Source organism: Agrilus planipennis, unplaced genomic scaffold (assembly GCF_000699045.2).
Source record: "Agrilus planipennis isolate EAB-ADULT unplaced genomic scaffold, Apla_2.0 scaffold63, whole genome shotgun sequence".
NCBI classification, from domain to species: Eukaryota; Metazoa; Arthropoda; class Insecta; order Coleoptera; family Buprestidae; genus Agrilus; species Agrilus planipennis.
The window spans coordinates 33,981-54,646 of NW_020439363.1; the positions used below are offsets into that span (position 1 = coordinate 33,981).

A 20,666-nucleotide genomic window follows, 5' to 3' on the forward strand; every position below is an offset into this window, starting at 1 on the left:
GTCTCTCATAATTAATGTGGCCATTCTATTTGAAAAGCACAAAAACGAATTTCAAACATTGAGTCTACTCTTGTTCCTTGACAATCTCATGAGTGTCGATTTACTTTAAATGAGAGTATCTGATCTCACTACTCATTACTAAAATTCAAAAATAAAAGGCTCTTGAGGAGCAAGTCTGGTACTAAGGAAACTCACTTTTGAAAGAAGATAATTACATTTCTGAAACAGTAATATGAGTCGGTACTCAAGTAACTAGTTGATCTTCAAGAAAAAAAAGTAGGCAACATGTTTGAGTTTTTACTCATTTTTTCATGCATTTCAAATTGAATGGCAACTTTAAAAAAGTGATACTATAAAAAGCATTCGCCCACAGACACGACACGTAGGCATCGTTAACAAAATCTGACATGTATTATTAGAAGGTACTAACATAAGGACAATGTAAATACACCCTTTCATCACATACTGAGATATACAAACGAGAGAGAGCAATTAAAAACCAGAGTATCATTGGATATGTTTGAGAGACTTTAAAAAATATTTATCGAAACAGAGCAAATCGAAAATAAAGTTTCCATTACACTTATACCTCTACAAACTATTAAAAAAAGAAATCAACTATAGGTAATATGTATATAAATATTTTAAGCCTAATCCAATTAACTTCGTGTTGTTGTATAATAATATGCACAAATTAAATGATCAGATCACCAATATTACTTATTTCCTTTTATTTATCTTCAATACATATTTGTATATGTATAATAGGCATTTAAATTTACCGATTACGAACTACTTAAGATTCAGTTTAAACATTAGCAGTCATTGTAGAAACTCTTACACGCTAAAACTAAGGAAATATAATATAAATATAGCCTACGTTTAAACAACATACTAAACCTACCTTAGAGAGATATAAAGTGTCTGTGTGAGTGTAAGTGTATGTGGGTGTGTGGTGTAGATTCATTATTTTTCTTAAGAGAACAAATTAATTTCATGATAAGTTCAGCAGTACGACTACTTTTCACACTGAATTCAGCTTTATGATAGCTCATAATTTCTATTAGTTTCGTTTTTGTATAAATAGTACATTCAGTTAGTCGTTATTCATACATTTACTAAAAAATGGCCTCTTTAGAAGAATTCACATTGTTGGGATTAGGACAACGCTTTATCTTTAGTTGCCACCCCCCCACAATTATCTAATTTTATTCATGTAAGCGAAAAATTAATGATACCCGAAAAGCAATTTTCAATATAAAACAGTATACAATTTTGAGATTTTTTTGAATTAAAATGGATTTACGATGTACAATAGGATTTAGGTATCAAAAAAACAGAAAAAGAAAATATCCCCTAAACTAAAAAATCTTTTAAATTTATTTTGCAAACACACATTTTACTGTTATATTTAAAATTAAACAAAATTTTTTGTTCTGCTACATCTTATAATCTTAGCTTTCAAAAGAGCAAAACTAATAATTTTTTGTCGTTCCCAATCCCAAAAATCAAGTATTACAACGACAAGGAATAACAACACACCGAAACACGTCGTCTTTATTTAACGTGGAGTAACTCACAAAAACTAACGTGAAAAAACAACGTTTTGTGCATGAGAAATCGTCTCCTCCAACAAATTTTAGCCTCTTCGTTCCATTCTCTGGTGAACACATTAACTGATTAGCCAACACAACAACGTTTACTTGTCACAACGTACACGATACGATACGATACGTATTATGATAATATTTTATATTTACTTTTATAAGTATATATATGTATATATATAAATTAACCACGTATAAGTGAATGGAAACCTCGCCTTACGTCTTAAAAAAAGACTAATCTATGTATTTATCTACTAATTAATTAATTAATAATAGGTTAGAGAGCAAAGTTAGCTGTTTTATCACAAAGACTTAAGTTAGTGAGTTACAGCTCTTTGGCTCTTGTGCTTTGTGCTGCATATCCTTGTTGTACGTACATCAGACAAAAAGTTACGATTGATGAGTATTAATAAAAAAAAACACGTGTTTTTTTTGTACGTCACCCCCAAGCTGCCGATATGTTCAATAGGGTGCAAAACGATTGTAGCTACTTCGGTAAACGGCCGCCTGAAAATTATTATTATNCGGCCCTAGCTCGACCTCTCTGAATTGCTGCTACACCCCGAAGAGCAGCCTCTGGCCACTGAACACAGACAGGAACTGAACAACAATAAAGCCATACTTTAAAATTCAATATCCACATTTAAAAACACAAATACACATTTTATTTTAGAGCAAGGCATTTATTTAGTTTTACATTGTGTAAGCCAATATTCTTTTACTTCAGCTACAACTATAATCTACTTTCTTCAGGAGTCAAACGAGACTACCGAAATTCATGTATGGATTGGCCTGTAGGTGTATGAGTACCACCTTTAAACTGACGATAATGCACTTAATTCGAGTTCCAGAGTATGATTGAAACTTGGCTAAAACAGGACCTAAAATTCAATCAGAATCTTGGCTCTGACGACGTTTTATCGAAATACGTTGAAGTTACAATGTTAATGGTTTTTAATAGATCAACTTTAATGAATAAGGACATAAAGTAATCTGGGGGGAAACATTTGGTTGTGATGTAATGATAAAAGATAGACTTACGTCTACCTTCACTAGCATCTCACGTGATCCGCTTGTTATATTTGCAGAGCAATCAGATCGTCATTCCTGCTGTTTATCATGATCATCAGTATCAGGAGGTGAATATACCTATATACACGCGGTAGAAGTTATACTTATATAATTTCACCGATATGTACATAGTAAATAATTTATTTAAAAAATAATATATCAAAGCACCAAAAACATTTATGAGAAATGAGTCTTTTAAAAATCAAAATATATGAATAAGGTTACATACCCCATATCCAGCCATGGGCCCAATTCCATGACCCAAGTAGGGATCAGCATAGTCCCTCCCGTAGCCTGCTGCAACAGCGTACCCAGCTACTGGTTGTGCAGCCCCATATCGCGCGGCCACAGCCGTGTAGGTCGCAGCAGCCGCATAACTCGCCTGTTGGGCAGTCGACAGAGGAGTTTTTAGTAGTGGCGTGGCAGCAGCGGCAGCCTAGAACAATACAGCCATGCATGCCATGCACATCTAAAGCAACTAGGTAAAAACCAGTACATAGACACATGTACATATATTTGTAGATTTATGTTCTCCATTAATGGTGGCCCATAAAGTGCTGTTTTTTAAGATAGTCATATTTGAAAAAGATATCCCAAATACGTCCAATAAGTTGTTATAACAGATGATTTTTATTTCGCTCGTATCAAAAAATTATTACTTCATCTTTTTACAACGGATTTTTAAAAAATTGTACGTAGTGCACTTTTTCTATTTTCAAATACGCTTCTCATAATTCCACATTTCAGCGGTTGTGTCATTTTTGCATTTAGACATTTTTTTTTGTGAGAAAGAATTTCCTATGTGTTAAAAATGAAATGTACCTTTTTGGATGTTCGGTTTGCATTAAAAATTAAATCATGCACACATACAGTTTTGAAATCATAGTCTAACATGAATTTATTATATTATTTTTGCTAAATTTTAAATTTTTCATAGAAGACGATTTAAGACTCAGATAAATAGGAATGGACATTAAAATCGAACAACAGCAATCGTATAGCAGTTCCATACAATTTACTAATAAGTGTATGTTAATTAATTAATAAATATGTAATAGAATCAACACCTCACTTTGATTTTTATGTATGATAATGTAAAGCACCACGATAATATTAATGTTTCAATATTTACAAGGTTGACATTAAAACAAATGTAGGTACGTACTTATGAGCCTATGCATTTATTTACATACTTTTGTATTATTAATGAAATTGTCTGCATTAAGTGCTATTAAATTCAATTATGATATGATCTTCGTTAAGAGAAAATTAATTAATTATGGATACGAGAAAAGGACAAATACAATAAGCACTTGATTAATATTTCATAAAACACAACACACATTTAACGTTACATGAAAATTCCATAAGGGAATTTTTCCCAATGACTTTAATAGTAAATAGTAATAATGACAAAAACGTACTTCATGTATATGCCCCTATTGTATAAAGAATTACCCGACTTACCCAATTTTTTTGCTTTCCATTAGAAAACAATTCAAAATTCCATTTATTCACAAATTAACTGTTAGAAAAAGCACTTAAATATGTTTTAAAAGAAAAAAAAAATAAAGTACAATATTGACCAATTTCTTGTTTAATTAACGAAGGGATGGAAAAATGTTTCTTTAATGATACGATACCTGCTCTTTAAAGGAAAAACACAGTAAATGACATAGATCAGTTTGACTTTTTTTAAGTACTATGGATTTGGTGTGAAATGTAAACATATAATTTATAATGTGAAAATACATATTTCCAAAGATCTTTGCCTTAAGGGACAGTTAAAAGACAAATATGTAGCAATATTTGAACTGGAAATAAATACGTAATCAATTTTTTAGATAAATATTTCTTGAATAATTGTGGGGGTTAAGATCTCTGGAATAAAATTATGTTGTTTATTATAGTATTATTCATTTGTAACTACCTGTAGCCTATAATTTGGATCAGCTGCATGTGCCGCTGTCAAAAATGGATCATAATAGACTCCGCCATCGACTGGCAAAGTATTTAAAACGGGAGTGTAACCATGGAGAGCACTCGCCAGAGGAGTCGGATGTCTTGCAAAAGCTGCGGCCGCGGCAGCCGCTGCTGCGGGATATGCGGCCCTAGCTCGACCTCTCTGAATTGCTGCTACACCCCGAAGAGCAGCCTCTGGCCACTGAACACAGACAGGAACTGAACAACAATAAAGCCATACTTTAAAATTCAATATCCACATTTAAAAACACAAATACACATTTTATTTTAGAGCAAGGCATTTATTTAGTTTTACATTGTGTAAGCCAATATTCTTTTACTTCAGCTACAACTATAATCTACTTTCTTCAGGAGTCAAACGAGACTACCGAAATTCATGTATGGATTGGCCTGTAGGTGTATGAGTACCACCTTTAAACTGACGATAATGCACTTAATTCGAGTTCCAGAGTATGATTGAAACTTGGCTAAAACAGGACCTAAAATTCAATCAGAATCTTGGCTCTGACGACGTTTTATCGAAATACGTTGAAGTTACAATGTTAATGGTTTTTAATAGATCAACTTTAATGAATAAGGACATAAAGTAATCTGGGGGGAAACATTTGGTTGTGATGTAATGATAAAAGATAGACTTACGTCTACCTTCACTAGCATCTCACGTGATCCGCTTGTTATATTTGCAGAGCAATCAGATCGTCATTCCTGCTGTTTATCATGATCATCAGTATCAGGCTAGGTTTAAATCACGCAGAACATATGCAAATTGTTCACTTCCTGTCAACAGGCTAATTTCGGTAGTCTCCTTTTAATAAATAAATATTAATTGGTTGGATACTGTATCGTCAGTGTACTTTCTTTGATGCCATAAAACTGTAGAACAGTTATTATGCTAAGCTACGAGAAAAGGTTAATTACACACCTGTTGGAAGAGCAGTTGGCTTCTTTGTTTGTACTCTGGCAGTTGCATTATTCACCTGCGAAATATATGAATAATTTAGGAAAATAATTCTTTTGTCATAAATTGTGAGACAGACAATCTGTTTAAACTCGTTTGTACCACACTTTTGCCTTTTTAATATAGTTACTTTTTTTTTGATACAAACGACAAACAAATTGTTCTACCTGCAAGAAAAACGAATGATTCATTTCTACTTAGAAATTACAGTATTATTAAACTATTAAAGTCATTTGCATTGTCACAAAAGAAGTTAAGAATTAAATCGTTCGTTTATCCTTCGACACAGCTATTTTTACTTATATTACTGAATGTTATTACTAAGAAGATAACGAAAGGAAGAAAGTATTGCCAGATTTTTTTAACAAATAATGATTTCTGTTTCTTCTTTTCGTTTACAGGATACAGGCTGTTTACAAAATTAATGGAACTAATATAATAATTATTTTACTATTCAAAATGAAAAATTATAAACTATACTTAAAAATGTCGAGAGTCGCCCTTTGATAATTTATAAAAAAATAACAGCACAACAGTGTTTAAACATCGATTGAAAACTATTTCAAATTTAAACACTACTGTTGCTGTGATACTTTGTAATGGAATTGTGTCCTGAAAATACGCCTACAAACTCTTATCGATCGTGTTTGGTTGATAAAATATATTTTGTGAGAACTAATTGTTAACAGACAAAGAATTATTTCAAGAAATAAGTACATTATAGTTACATAAAAATACATGAAATATGTTATAATAAATACACAGTATTATTCCCCAAAAGGCATTGACGAACTCAACTTTTACAAAAACAACTCAATGCAATTAATTATTTCTGTAAGAAGTAATATATGGTTTATCTGCATTTAAATTAATGAAATAAATTTGAAGAAACGAAAGATTCGTAAATGCCCCTTGTGGTACCCAGTTTATTTTAAATTGTACGCTGAATTTTACAATAAATGTCCTTACCAATTAAGCAAAAACAACGGTAACAATGTGTTATTACTTTTTTCGATTTTACGAAGCCTTAATAATTTAAAATTACCTTTTCTAATTGGCTTTCCAAGAGTTAGCAGACTGGAATTTTAACTTTTACAAAGATGCTGGAGATTGAGTTCGCCCTGCATAAACACGAAAATTAAGGTACTCTTTCGTTATCTATGACTTTTACAATATGCAGTAGAAGGAATACAAAACTACATGCGTTATAATAATTCTCCAGCATTTACGCATATACATGCCTACACATTTTGAAAAGGACACTATCGAGGATTAAACAACGGTGATTTTTTATTAATATGACTTGTTTCTAAATCATGCAAAACAGTGCACCCCAATATTTCGTAAGAGTAGTTGCAAGAAAAATAAATACAAGGGAAAAACTGTAGGTTAACAGAGGACACAATTTCAAAAAAGCACATTAAATAAATTTGCACAAATTTAAAGGCGGGATAAAGACAATGCTAATATTCAATATGTGAGAAGCCACTTCAAAATAATAAAAAATAAATATTCCTTACACAGCCGTCTCTCCTCAAATAATTTAGCATACCTCTCTTTCTAGACTAAAAGATCAAATTACATATATTTTAGTGCATTAAGCCAGAGATTCATTAGTGAGCACCTAAACAACACTAAACAGCGTGCCAAAACAACAAATCGGGTAATGTGGTTGTTTTTGTCTTTTCTCGATACCATTATTTTCCTTAAAATATATTTTCTCGATTTTTTAATTTTTTTTAAATTATGAGTAGTAGCTATTTATAATGTGAAAATACATATTTCCAAAGATCTTTGCCTTAAGGGACAGTTAAAAGACAAATATGTAGCAATATTTGAACTGGAAATAAATACGTAATCAATTTTTTAGATAAATATTTCTTGAATAATTGTGGGGGTTAAGATCTCTGGAATAAAATTATGTTGTTTATTATAGTATTATTCATTTGTAACTACCTGTAGCCTATAATTTGGATCAGCTGCATGTGCCGCTGTCAAAAATGGATCATAATAGACTCCGCCATCGACTGGCAAAGTATTTAAAACGGGAGTGTAACCATGGAGAGCACTCGCCAGAGGAGTCGGATGTCTTGCAAAAGCTGCGGCCGCGGCAGCCGCTGCTGCGGGATATGCGGCCCTAGCTCGACCTCTCTGAATTGCTGCTACACCCCGAAGAGCAGCCTCTGGCCACTGAACACAGACAGGAACTGAACAACAATAAAGCCATACTTTAAAATTCAATATCCACATTTAAAAACACAAATACACATTTTATTTTAGAGCAAGGCATTTATTTAGTTTTACATTGTGTAAGCCAATATTCTTTTACTTCAGCTACAACTATAATCTACTTTCTTCAGGAGTCAAACGAGACTACCGAAATTCATGTATGGATTGGCCTGTAGGTGTATGAGTACCACCTTTAAACTGACGATAATGCACTTAATTCGAGTTCCAGAGTATGATTGAAACTTGGCTAAAACAGGACCTAAAATTCAATCAGAATCTTGGCTCTGACGACGTTTTATCGAAATACGTTGAAGTTACAATGTTAATGGTTTTTAATAGATCAACTTTAATGAATAAGGACATAAAGTAATCTGGGGGGAAACATTTGGTTGTGATGTAATGATAAAAGATAGACTTACGTCTACCTTCACTAGCATCTCACGTGATCCGCTTGTTATATTTGCAGAGCAATCAGATCGTCATTCCTGCTGTTTATCATGATCATCAGTATCAGGCTAGGTTTAAATCACGCAGAACATATGCAAATTGTTCACTTCCTGTCAACAGGCTAATTTCGGTAGTCTCCTTTTAATAAATAAATATTAATTGGTTGNTAAGAAGAAACAAAAATAAAAAAATTCCCAAATGTTGTTTGGCAAATTAAAACAACTGAGAATGTGTTATTATGTGCATATTATCCTTCTAATGTTTGTCACAGGTAAGTATTATAAATATACATAAGAATATTATAAACGACATGAATATTTATGATTATTAAACTAGTCCGAAAAAGCCAAAACCATGTTATTGTAATTCAAATGTTCTAGATAATGATTCAGCAGTACTATATGAAGATCTACTTACGACTGTATTAATAAACAACAAAAAGGAGACAACGGCGATGATTATAAAATAAAACAAAAAATAATAATAACAATGTAGAAAATAAAGTAACATAAACTAAGGTTACATGAGAACAAATGATTGATAGTGAGTTGGTATGACAATAGCATTCATCTGTCGATCGACTGATTCTAATGTAGTAGTAATAAAAGTAGTACTAGCTTAGAGTGTGGAGAGCTCATGTTAATAAAAAACCACCCTGTACATTGGTTTATCTTACAATTAGTAGTTACAAAAATTAATTATGTATGCAAAAGTAAACAAAAAAATTAATTCTAGACATAATAATGTCCATGATGCCGGGCTAGAGTTCTGCGACAGCAGCAGTAGCACGGGAGGGGCGTTCCGGGCAAAAGTTGCTTACATCTAGCTTACGTCTAGTGAGAATCAGTGGGACGACGCGAGGCCGACGCCCCGGGCATCCGTGTGGCGTGAAGCCGGGGGCGCCGACCCTGCGACGTCTCTGGCCTTACCCACTTACCTCCTCGGCGGCCCGTGCGGGGAGGGGGAGGGAAACGGAACGGTTTCATCATGAATCTCGTCAATTACTAAATTCGTCGTTATGTCTAAGGACAACAACTTGAAACAATTGGAATGACCGTAAAATGACTCCAACATAATCAAATCGAGAACAGTAACTATGGTTTTTATTAATTATACTTTTAAATATTATATTTGTCTACTTATAGTTTAAGATAATTATAAAACATTTTCCAAATATGAAGGAGGTACAGTGATTTTAAAAGTTAATTTGTGTATTTGTGTACTATTTCAGTTGATTTTTTAAGGAATAATATTTCATTAAAATGAAGAAAAGGAAAAGTTGAAAGATATCAATACTAGTGTAATTTTTTTTGCTGATGTTTTTAATTTCGGATGATTTACACTTTTTTTAGTTGGATTTCTTCCTTAGTGTGTTCGATAAATAACCTATTTATTATAATCGACAAAATATGTGAACAATAAATAGCAATAGCAAAAAACATTAACAATTTTGATTGTGAGCTCCCCCATATAGCATAACTTTTTCTTTACTGCTCTCGACCGACTAGAATATCGTAATAAATGTAAAAGAAAGACGAGACTAATATTACAAAAAAGTAGTATGTTTTATTCCATGTACTTATTTTACTTTTATGTAATTAAACTTCGAAATTATTACAATGTGTGTGCGTCAAAAAGAACCTCAAAACACGTGTGAAGCATAATATAGATAGTTTTGGGTAGAGGGAGGAGGAACGACTAGGGGAGATCAGGTTTTGACTGAAAGAAATAAATAAGAGAGAAAAGAAGGTAAAGGTAGGGGGGGTGCTACCGCCGGTTAGTCACTAAAGCAGCAAGCCACACGAGAGGGTTTCGACCTTGTTTTACCGGGGAGGGACGGGACAGGCCAGTGCTACACGTAGCTAATAATGTAATAATAATAATTGTCATGCACACCTCTATTTTTCTTCCCTCAACCACGGTGCCGTGTAGTCGGTCTCGTGCGCGCTCCGCATCAGCACTATTTGCGAATGTTACAAAACCGAACCCCTGCATGCAGAGACAGACAAAACATGCATTATATAAACAGCTTTCTCAAACTCGTGCAATGACATAATGATGACGTTAGACGACATGCGTCTAAAAGCCTCCTCATTCCACTCACGCTCATTGGTTTGTTATATAGTAATAATATTAAATAAATAAAATAAAAAAAAAATANTGTCCAGGTGCTGGCAACAGCGCCACGGTCGCATCCTTCACTTCCTTTTGCACGTCTCCGTTCTGGGTAGGAAACCCAGCGGGCGCAGCCGCCCCAAAAGGAGCGCTCATGCCCGTCTGAACCATGTGCTGTAGCAAGAAATAAACACAATATTTTAAAAATATTGAGGCATTGGTCGCATCTTTACTGGCACTACCTTTTCATTGATGATTTCAGTCAATATTAATTTTCCTTATGGTTATATTTTCTATTCAAATTGATATTGTGGCTATTTTTTTTAATAAGACAATAAATATAAAGCATCAAAAATCTTCACCAGTTAATAACTACAACTTATTAATAAAGTAATGTCATTGTTAATGTATTAATTAGAACCATTATAAAGAGCAACTAATCGAGAATTTTTTAGTGGGCAGTTGTTTTCTTATGATATACAATATGTCGAGTAAATATATAGGTACATTGAAGGTATAATTTTTTTGCATTCGTTATAAAAGATATTTTGTTGTATTACTGTAGTGGGGTAAAGATGCGACAAAAAAATAACTGCCACATTAAGGCGCAGTTATAATGTTTATTAAATTGACAGTACATAACAAGAAACTAAGAATCGACAAAAGTTACAACAATTCAAGATACACTTTAGAATAGAATGTGATAATCACTATTTTACGAAAATTAAGTAGAGAACAATTAATTGATTGATTAGTTAATTAATCACTATTTAAAGGTATGTATAAAACGATAAAGTAGTAAATGGATATGAAGTAAAGAGAGAACAACGTAACGTCTCAGAACGAAACGTGGTATACAGTAGCTACAGCACAATCATTAAATTCTGAACCCAATTCATACTACGTCATCAGAAAAAACTTGCTTTGCTCAAGTCTTAGTATAACTTGAAAATTGCATTTATTTGGAAACGTCATGCACAAAGTCTTTGTAAATGTAAAGTAGAATTTTCGGTTTTAAAAACAAAACTTGCTGCTACTTACAGTAATAAAGAATAACAAAAATTAAAAAAAAAAACAAAATTGATTTATAAATAACGTAAGCAGTACTTTAATATTTGGGACCGTAGCCGCCAAAATGACTGACCTCTGTTGGAAAGCTTATGAGTATAGGTGCACAATGGCGAAGATCACTCATGACGGAAACAACCAAAACTGTGATACGCCATTAACCATAACAAATGTATGGGAGAAGGGTTAGACTTTTAATAATACATTGCATATGGCTTAAATTAAGCTAGAATTGTAATATTAATCTCATCCTTTGTGCTCATAATTCTGTAGATTCAGTACTCAAATTCCTAAGTTAACTGACCGTCTTTACCCTTAAACATGTCCACCAGGTTAAAAGATTGGTAATTTTCAGTTAAAAAATTCCACCAAACAGCAACTTCCTGTACATCGAAGATAAGTTTAAAGCACAATTCTATCCTTTACTTGGACTTTTTAATAGTCAGCTAATTCCAGACAAAATTCTACACAAATACACATATGATAAGTATGTAAGTTGGATTAGGTTTTTGTCATGACGGACTTCGATTTTTGTAATCCTCCATAGGCTTTCCAAACAGGTATCCAACCGTGACAGGGGTTGCCCTAAATACTAAAGTGCAGCCATGTGTGTGAACATTATCTAATTTTATATGCCTTTAATTATTTGTTTTCTGGGCATCAAAGTAATTACTGTGCATTTTTTTTTTGAAACAAATATTTTTTAATGACGTTTAGGGATGTGGTGTATATGATATAATGCAACAAGTTTTGTAAAATATTTCAATTTATTAAAATAAAAAAACTGATGCATACCTTCGATCCCCTCTCATTAAAAATAATTTCTACGTCTAGAATTGGCCCAAATTGCTGAAAAAATAAAAATTTTAAACAATTTGTACAATATAAATACATAGACAAAGCTTTTACATGACAGAAACGTCATTCTTTTTGAAATTAGTGAAGCAATAAGTACATTATTAACTTAACAGACGAGTCATTAATTAACTTAAAAGCGGATGTTCAGAAATTCTATTGTAATGATATTTGAATATTACACGTCAAAAACCTATACATATAACTTCACATATACTTTAAGAACAGGTTTACACTTCAATAATTATATTGGCGGGTGTATAGTTTACGACACCATCTCTGAAGTTGGCTCCGCAAAATGACAGAAGTTTTGTCAGTTTCTTTTAGACAGATACGGTTACAATCATAAGGCTACGGTAGAAAAAGACAACACGAGCGAAGTAAGTCAGAATGGCAATTGCCTGCTCTACTTATTATCTCTACGACCCCTACGCACTTTGACCCCTTAGGTTATGTTAGCAGCATTGCTGTATTACAATATTTGAAGTCAACTTCAAGAAGAATGTCGGTAAACTATTTTTTTACCAACATATTTGTACTTAAGTAAGAATTTTGTACAATCGAAACCATGAAAAATATTTGTTTTTACCGATGTGTTTCAGTTTTTATTATTTTGTATATTACTTCACTGTCTTAAGGCTTACCCCAAACATGGCTCTCAAATCTGGATCCCTAAATCGGAATGGAATGTTGGAGACATGTAATCGTTTAGGTTGATTTTTGGTAGGATCTTGAGCAGGGGTGCTACCCGCAGGGGTGGCTTCAGGTGTGCCTGTTGCAGTCGGAGGTGCTGCTGCCGCCTCCGAGGCCTCAGGCTGTTGTAATACTTGGGGTTGTTCACACGAATACGTCGCCGAACCCCTAAATAAAAATCATTATTCTAACTTCATCAAAACAAATTTTCTTAGTAAACTCCTTTTTCTTAAGGTATGAATGCTTCTTAATAAAAGAAAATTCAGTACTAAAAAAAAATACGGTGAAAAAACTTCAAGATAACACCTTAACGAAAAGACTTCAGTAATAATTTTGTTTGCATGCATAGTCCGCTTAATATTTTTGGTCTTATCACTTAGTTTAATCAACCGTGTAGCTACAGGGTTGCAAGGATGGGTAACAAGATTACCTGACAGGACTATTGACGATGTTGTTGCCTCCTCCTCCTGCTGCACCCTGTTGGTCGGGAGCGACAGATTGGGGTGGCGGCGGACTGAAGGGTGGTCCCGTCCCCGCCGCCGCTGCTGCCGCGGCCACTGCGGCTGCGGCCGTTTGTCCAGGTGCTGGCAACAGCGCCACGGTCGCATCCTTCACTTCCTTTTGCACGTCTCCGTTCTGGGTAGGAAACCCAGCGGGCGCAGCCGCCCCAAAAGGAGCGCTCATGCCCGTCTGAACCATGTGCTGTAGCAAGAAATAAACACAATATTTTAAAAATATTGATGATGACAGCGAAATAAATCATGATAGGAGTGGGTGGCATTTTGAAATATATTATGTACTTTATTTATAAGCATTGGGGGTAAATTTTTTTTCCTGTATAGGGAGGGTGCGGAAGAATTTGAAGTTATACCATGAGGAATTTATTTAGGTGCGTACCAAAATTATCTGAAGCAATATTTAAATTCCCAAATGGTTAAAAACAATTTTTCTTTAATGGTAATAATAATTTCCTTGCATATTTGAGTTTTTATCCTAAATTAGATAACATCATTTCTCATTTTTAAAAATTACTTATTGTATTAGTCAGTTCAATAATGTGTCCTACATGTTTTGTGTATTTACTCTAAGTGAAAACCATTAAGGTGCCATGTAATTTTTAATTGCATTAAAAGAAAAAACATTATCCGGAAATGCTTCACGGCATGTTGCCCATGATTTTAACTTCTTACACAAATTGTTTGCTTTTAATTTATTTCATTTTCCAGGATTGACCATAAGAATAAGTTGAGCGCAAAAAATAAAGGAGCAATAAATGAAACATTTAAATATTTTAAGGACCAACCACCATAAACCAGTCATAACACTAATTCATTAAAAAATAAAGGAATTGAAGCAGAAATATTGAAATTTTAATAAGGTTGTTTAACAATAAAATTACTTAATGAGAGAGAATTGGGTTTAATGAAGACATACAGAAAATCTTCATGGTTAAAATAACAAACCATGTGGTTGACGTAAACAGTAAACTATTTATGTTTAGTATAAATTACTAGCAGAAATACTCGATTTCCCGGAGCTTTTAATACTTATTGTTAGTTTTTGTACTGGTCAAGGATTTTTTTACATATTTTCATGTAATACTTATAAAAAGAACATTACATTTTAGAAAATGCTACGTAGATTTGTGTCGATCTACTTTAGAAACACAATTGAATTATAAATGACATCAGTAATATTAAATAATTTATAACAACAATGAAAACGTTTGTTATTTTTGACGCTTTTACCCTTTTCATTTTGAAAGTGCAATTTTCCTTCAACCCATCACAATTAACAATTTAACGTAACGGTTTCTAAACGAGAAGTAATTGACGATGACATCATTTATTTAACGAATTCCTTCCCTTTGTAAATAATATACTTCACACAGACAAGTGTTTTATTTCCACATCCTCAACCAATTAGCCCCCTCTTTAGTGCACTTTTGCTCGTAACAAACCATTAATAGCTACAAACTTAAGTTCCATATCAAGCCGAATAAGGATGTGTGTAATTCGAAGACCAACAACAACATTTACAATTAAATGCAGCACGTATTAATTGTAATTTATGAAGCTCATTTTGTGTAGTAATTGAACGCAATTTTAGATTGCCAATTAAAGTAACAGATGACTAGCTGATAACGACTTTGAATTAATTTATATCGGGGCTCACAATTATAAAATTATACTCCTTATCATTTTTTTTAATTATTTACAAGAAATATAGAATTAATTCGATAACATTCTCTAAGGTTTTGTTTAAAAATCCACAAATACATCTATTCCCAATAAATTATATACAAAGAAAAAAATAATTACATTAAAAAAAATCTAATTACGAGGAGGACATTGACCTTAATGATGTCACATTCACAAAATTTAACAAAAAGAAGGGTTCGAGTAACATGCAATGAAAGAGGCGATCGTATGTAATAAATGAAAAACGGGAAACATCTGGCACGGAATTGTGTAGCTTCGGCAGTTCTCATCATCCATGCAGTCGGCTCAAATAGGCCGATCTCACGAGTGTTCATTGCAAACAATTAAAATCAACCGATAGAATGGTCTCGTTTAGATCTACAGCTTATTTCACGTAGACAGATGCTTGCAATCAGTCGTATGTTTGTGTTTGTTTGTTTCAAATGAAGACTTCTCTGGCGATTACAACATTGATTTTCCTTTAATATAGGGTTGTTCGGAAATTCATTTCGTTTTTTCCCGACAGAGGATTTAATTGTATTCTTTTGCACCCAACTTCACATTTAAGCCGTATAATTTTTATATGCTTTGAGAGCTCATATAGCAAGGCTTGTGTGTGAAAAATTCCAATTAATTCTACGCAGTAGTTTTTGGTTGGTGCCCTTTTAAATATGGAGAGCGATAAGCAGCATTTTCGACATATCTTACTGTTTTACTACAGAAAGGGTAAAAATGCTGTTCAAGCCAGAAAGAAATTGACTGATGTGTATGGAGAAGGTGTGTTGACAGTACGCCAGTGCCAGAACTGGTTCGCTAAATTTCGATCCGGCAATTTTGATGTCGAAGATGCACCACGTTCGGGAAGGCCGGTTGAAGCTGATAAAGACGCGATAAAGGCATTAGTTGATGTGAACCGGCGAATAACAACACGTGAGATCGGATTGAGGTTAAATTTATCAAATTCAACAGTTTATGACCACTTGAAAGGCCTGGGATTATCCTCGAAGCTCGATGTATGGGTTCCCCATGTTCTCACAGAGAGAAATCTGTGTCGCCGCATTGACGTCTGCGATTCGCTTCTCAAACGTCACGAAAATGATCCGTTTTTGAAGCGCATCATCACTGGGGACGAAAAATGGGTTGTATACAACAACGTCAAACGCAAGAGGTCATGGAGCAAAAAAGATGAACCGGCTCAAACCATTTCCAAAGCCGATATTCACCAAAAAAAGGTGATGCTGTCTGTTTGGTGGGATTTTAAAGGAATCGTTTTTTTTGAGCTTTTACCGGATAACACAACGATTAATTCGGAAGTCTACTGTCATCAGCTGGACAAACTGAATGATGCACTTCAACAGAAAAGGTCAGAACTAATCAACAGGAAAGGTGTAGTGTTTCACCAAGACAACGCGAGACCTCACACAAGTTTGGTCACTCGCCAAAAGCTTTTACAGCTTGAATGGGATACAATGCTACACCCACCATATTCTCCAGACCTGGCACCATCGGATTATTATTTGTTCCGGTCACTCCAAAATTTTTTAGACGGTAAAACCTTCACCTCAAATGAGGAGGTCAAAAACCTCCTCGATCAGTTTTTTGCCAGCAAAGACCAAAAATTTTATGAGCGTGGAATTATGCTACTACCAGAAAGATGGCAAAAGGTGTTAGACCAGAACGGTCAATATATAATTTAATAAAGTATTTGTTTATTATACGAAAACTGTCTTTCATTTCCACTAAAAAAAAACGAAATGACTTTCCGAACAACCCTATAGTTTCGAAAGAACAATCGACAAATTTAATTATTTAAAATGAGACTGATAATACAAAAAATACGAAAAATTCGTTCTCACAATGTACGACAAAAACCGCTTTTCAATTTGCAATATGTAATGACTAAAAAACATCTACAAATTTGGATGTAGGAGGTAATCTCCGAAACTACTCATCCAATTTCAAAAATTCTTTCACCGACATTTAGAATGGTCCTTCGAGGTGAGCATAGATTGTACATTATTCCATTAAAATAAAAGGGCTTTTCATGGAGACCAATTCTGCAATGTAGGCCAACGAGAAGACGCGTTTCTTACTAAAGCTGATTTAGAAATATTGGTATCAATGCCTTCTATAAAAAAGTTATACAGCTTAAAAATTCTACAGCGACGTGAATCTAATTTTTACAAATTAATGAAACATAAACTGAATTTATAACTATAAAAACAGTAATTTACAGGTCATGTGAATTTTTTGCCTTAAAAGACAATTCTACTTTTTGGAATAATAATTGGTTGGTATTATATGCAAAGAAGAATAGTATTGTGTGCAGTAACAAATTTTTAATGGAATTTAAACGTGTGAAAATAATTTTGCAACAGTCGTAGTAAGTAGTAAGCAACAAGCGTAACAGAGAAAATTTACGTAGGGGCATGTAATTAGGTCTCAAAAAATTATATATTAGTTTATATATGTTTAGATATAATAATCACAATCCCAAGGGCAAAAAGTACATTCCTTTTTAAAAAGTGACAAAACATTTTGTATTGTATTTTAGACTTTAGGATTTCACGATGACAATTCAGTTACAAGCTTGTCGGGTTTTATCGTACCATAAGTGCTTTAGGTATTAACGGTAACAATCCTGCCTCGAGGACATAAACTGAAACATTTCGAATTAACTTTATCGATTTTAAACGTCCCTATTAATCGCTAATTGTAATATACATGTATGCTTTTCTTCGAGGGTCTTTCTCATCAATGACTTCGCAAATCAATAGGGATGTACTCTATCAGATGATATGGATAAAGTTGAGCGTTTCGTTATGGTTTTATATTTGTGAAGTAGCTACTCCATTTAAAAAGCATAAAAATGTAAGTAGAGACTTACAATTAGATATCTGAGATATTTAGATACTCTCTTTTCTTTAGGATCTAGTGTCTATTTCTTATTGAGCGCCCTATTACTATTACTCATTCTATTACCTCCTCATTTCTAACTTTCTATTTCCATGGTATCCTCATCATTCATTTCAAACGCTTAAACGCTTTTAACCACTTATTTTCCTTCGCGCCCACCGTTCACGTTTCGCACCCATACAGCGCCATGCCTCAGATATACACATTTAATAATTTTTTTCAACTTTCTAAATTAATCGTTCACGAGCAGAGAACTGCTTTCTTTTTGTAAAAGGTTACTTGACCTTGCGCTATCCACTGTTTTATATCTCTATTATTCCTTCTATCCTGAATCATCTGACTTCGCAGATGCCAAAAATGTTCAAGGAGGACTGCGGGTAGGCCATTCCTGTTCCAGGTTATGTCGCTCGGAAATTACACATTTATTAGCAGGCATCTTTTAGTTTTATGTCGCAAATGCATAATCTTTTTTCAACTACGCCTATCTGAAAATATCACCCGCCTTTTGTCGTAAACTAATGGAATTCCCAAAATGATTTGAACAAAGCGTAACACCCGTTAAAACCTTTAAATTACATTTATACTACTGTAGTACTTATATTACTTTATTATTAATATGATAGAGTCGGCTACCGAGGAAACTCCTATTTTTAAAAGTAGGCATTCATTAGTGTGAGCAGATACGTTCATTTATTCATACAATGGTCCGAGTTGAATTAATTTTATCGATTTTAACCGTCTCTATCAATAACTAACAATGTAGCTGAAGCGATAAAAATTGTGAGTACATAACGAAGGGTATAGACAAGAAGATATAGCACGACGTCTCAGGAGAAGTCAATCCACGGCATCGAATATTTTAAAAAGGTATCGAGAGACTGGCAAATTCGTAAGAAGACCCGATCAATGTCGCAAAAGGTGTACAACAGCAATTGATTACTGTTTTTTGATATTTCATACTCATTGACATCGACTAATCTCAAAAATGAGCTACTAAATGTAAGACAAGTTGATGTGAGTTCAAAAACAGTCAGACGAAAATTAAACGAAGCAGGTTTAAAGCCGAGAGGGTCTGCCCAAAGTTCTACGTCTTGTCCAAAATCGCAAAACCCGTCGATCAAAGTTTGTCAGAATTCATATTCAGTGGAATATCGATAATTGGACAAATGTTCTCTTCACGAATAAGACAAGAATTCAATTATAGAAGCCAGATGGACAAAACTACGTCTATGGAAGAGTTGGGGAACGGTAGTCCAATTGTAATCTGATTCAGAACGTTAGTTTTGGAGGTGGCGGTATAATGCTTTGGGGAGGTATTAGTTGGGATGGACGCAACGAACTTGTGGAAGTGATTGGACGAGTGGATATAGATTGGATAAGACAGATTCATGTTAATGCATTTTAATCAAAAGTCTAGTATTTACCATCCAAAAGGCATTTTAGTTTGAAGTAAATGTCTTTAATTCTCATTACACTTAACATTATTTCTTTTTCACGATTTTCTTTTCATAAAAACTTATCCAACTAAAAACTTTAAAATATATTACTCTTCTTGGTGATGCCTAGAAATGTATAAAAATTGGTATATTTATTAACTTTGAACCCCAATAAATTTTTATGGGGGTGAGACCGCCACGAACTTTTTATGGTACAGTGGTGGGGGAGACCTCCTCTTTCGATCCCACCCACCCCCACCTCTTTTGGGGGTGAGGGCCATCATCTAGACATTTACCCTCTTCTTCCTAGTACATAGTGTTTTAATCACTTGATTCATCAGAATTTCTTGTCGAAAATTTCAAATATTCGATAATTTTGCCCACGAATCTATATGGAAAAATTTCCCTGAGGACTTTTCTCATGAATGATTTCGCAAATCAATAGGACTGGTTCTTAAGGAGCGAGTGGACACTATATTTTTAATATTGAAAAATACGAGACTATTCTAACGTAAAAATCAATTTATGCATATACCAATAGTAACCCAACTATATAGGCTTTTAATTAAAGGAAAACAAAATTATGATGAAAACAAATCATCACCTGTACATTTAAATTATTCATGGTATTCGAAGGTTAAACGACATGTAGTACACCACATATTATGCATAACAAATTCAAAACAGATTCGTTCGCATTTCAAGGTTTTTACAGAAAAAAGCATATAAGTTATCATCATTAGATGCATTTTTAATTTCACGTTCGACGTGTTTAACAATAGATTTACATATATGGTTGGCCTTGGAGTCATTTATCTTTGTGCTGTTCTTTGTTTACATGGCCGGAGCCAGGAGGTTTGATGGGAGAGATCTCATCAGACAAAGAAAACTGACGATACAATCGGTGACGTGATACTGGGGAACATTCCGTGAAAAAGATGAAATGGAACGGTACACAATGCAGCTCGAGGCGCTTTAATTAAAGGAAATGGAAAAACTGGTGCGTTTTTACAAAAGAGACTTTCCATCACTCACTAGGTACATAAAAAAAGATCTGAATTTATTACCACTTGAAAAACGCACTCTA

General features: G+C 33.7%; 1 protein-coding gene across 9 annotated transcripts in view; it reads right to left on the minus strand.

Moving 5' to 3' along the window:
* Positions 1-2,041: 2,041 nt before the first annotated feature.
* Positions 2,042-20,666, minus strand: part of LOC108743015 (RNA binding protein fox-1 homolog 3) — a 94,988-nt gene continuing 76,363 nt past the window's right edge. For 6 of the 9 annotated variants that reach the window (XM_025978831.1, XM_025978832.1, XM_025978825.1 and 3 more), the window contains 8 exons: positions 13,457-13,728; positions 12,978-13,194; positions 12,274-12,327; positions 10,192-10,284; positions 5,584-5,638; positions 4,609-4,859; positions 2,908-3,114; positions 2,042-2,114 (listed from right to left, as the gene is read on the minus strand). In XM_025978831.1, coding sequence (XP_025834616.1) covers positions 2,070-2,114; positions 2,908-3,114; positions 4,609-4,859; positions 5,584-5,638; positions 10,192-10,284; positions 12,274-12,327; positions 12,978-13,194; positions 13,457-13,725 — 1,191 coding nt within the window. In that variant the 5' untranslated portion in view covers positions 13,726-13,728 and the 3' untranslated portion in view covers positions 2,042-2,069. Of the gene's footprint in view, positions 2,115-2,907; positions 3,115-4,608; positions 4,860-5,583; positions 5,639-10,191; positions 10,285-12,273; positions 12,328-12,977; positions 13,195-13,456; positions 13,729-16,514; positions 16,520-20,666 lie in introns of those variants that run through there. The other 3 variants (XM_025978830.1, XM_025978833.1, XM_025978834.1) reach the window with 3 other exon arrangements.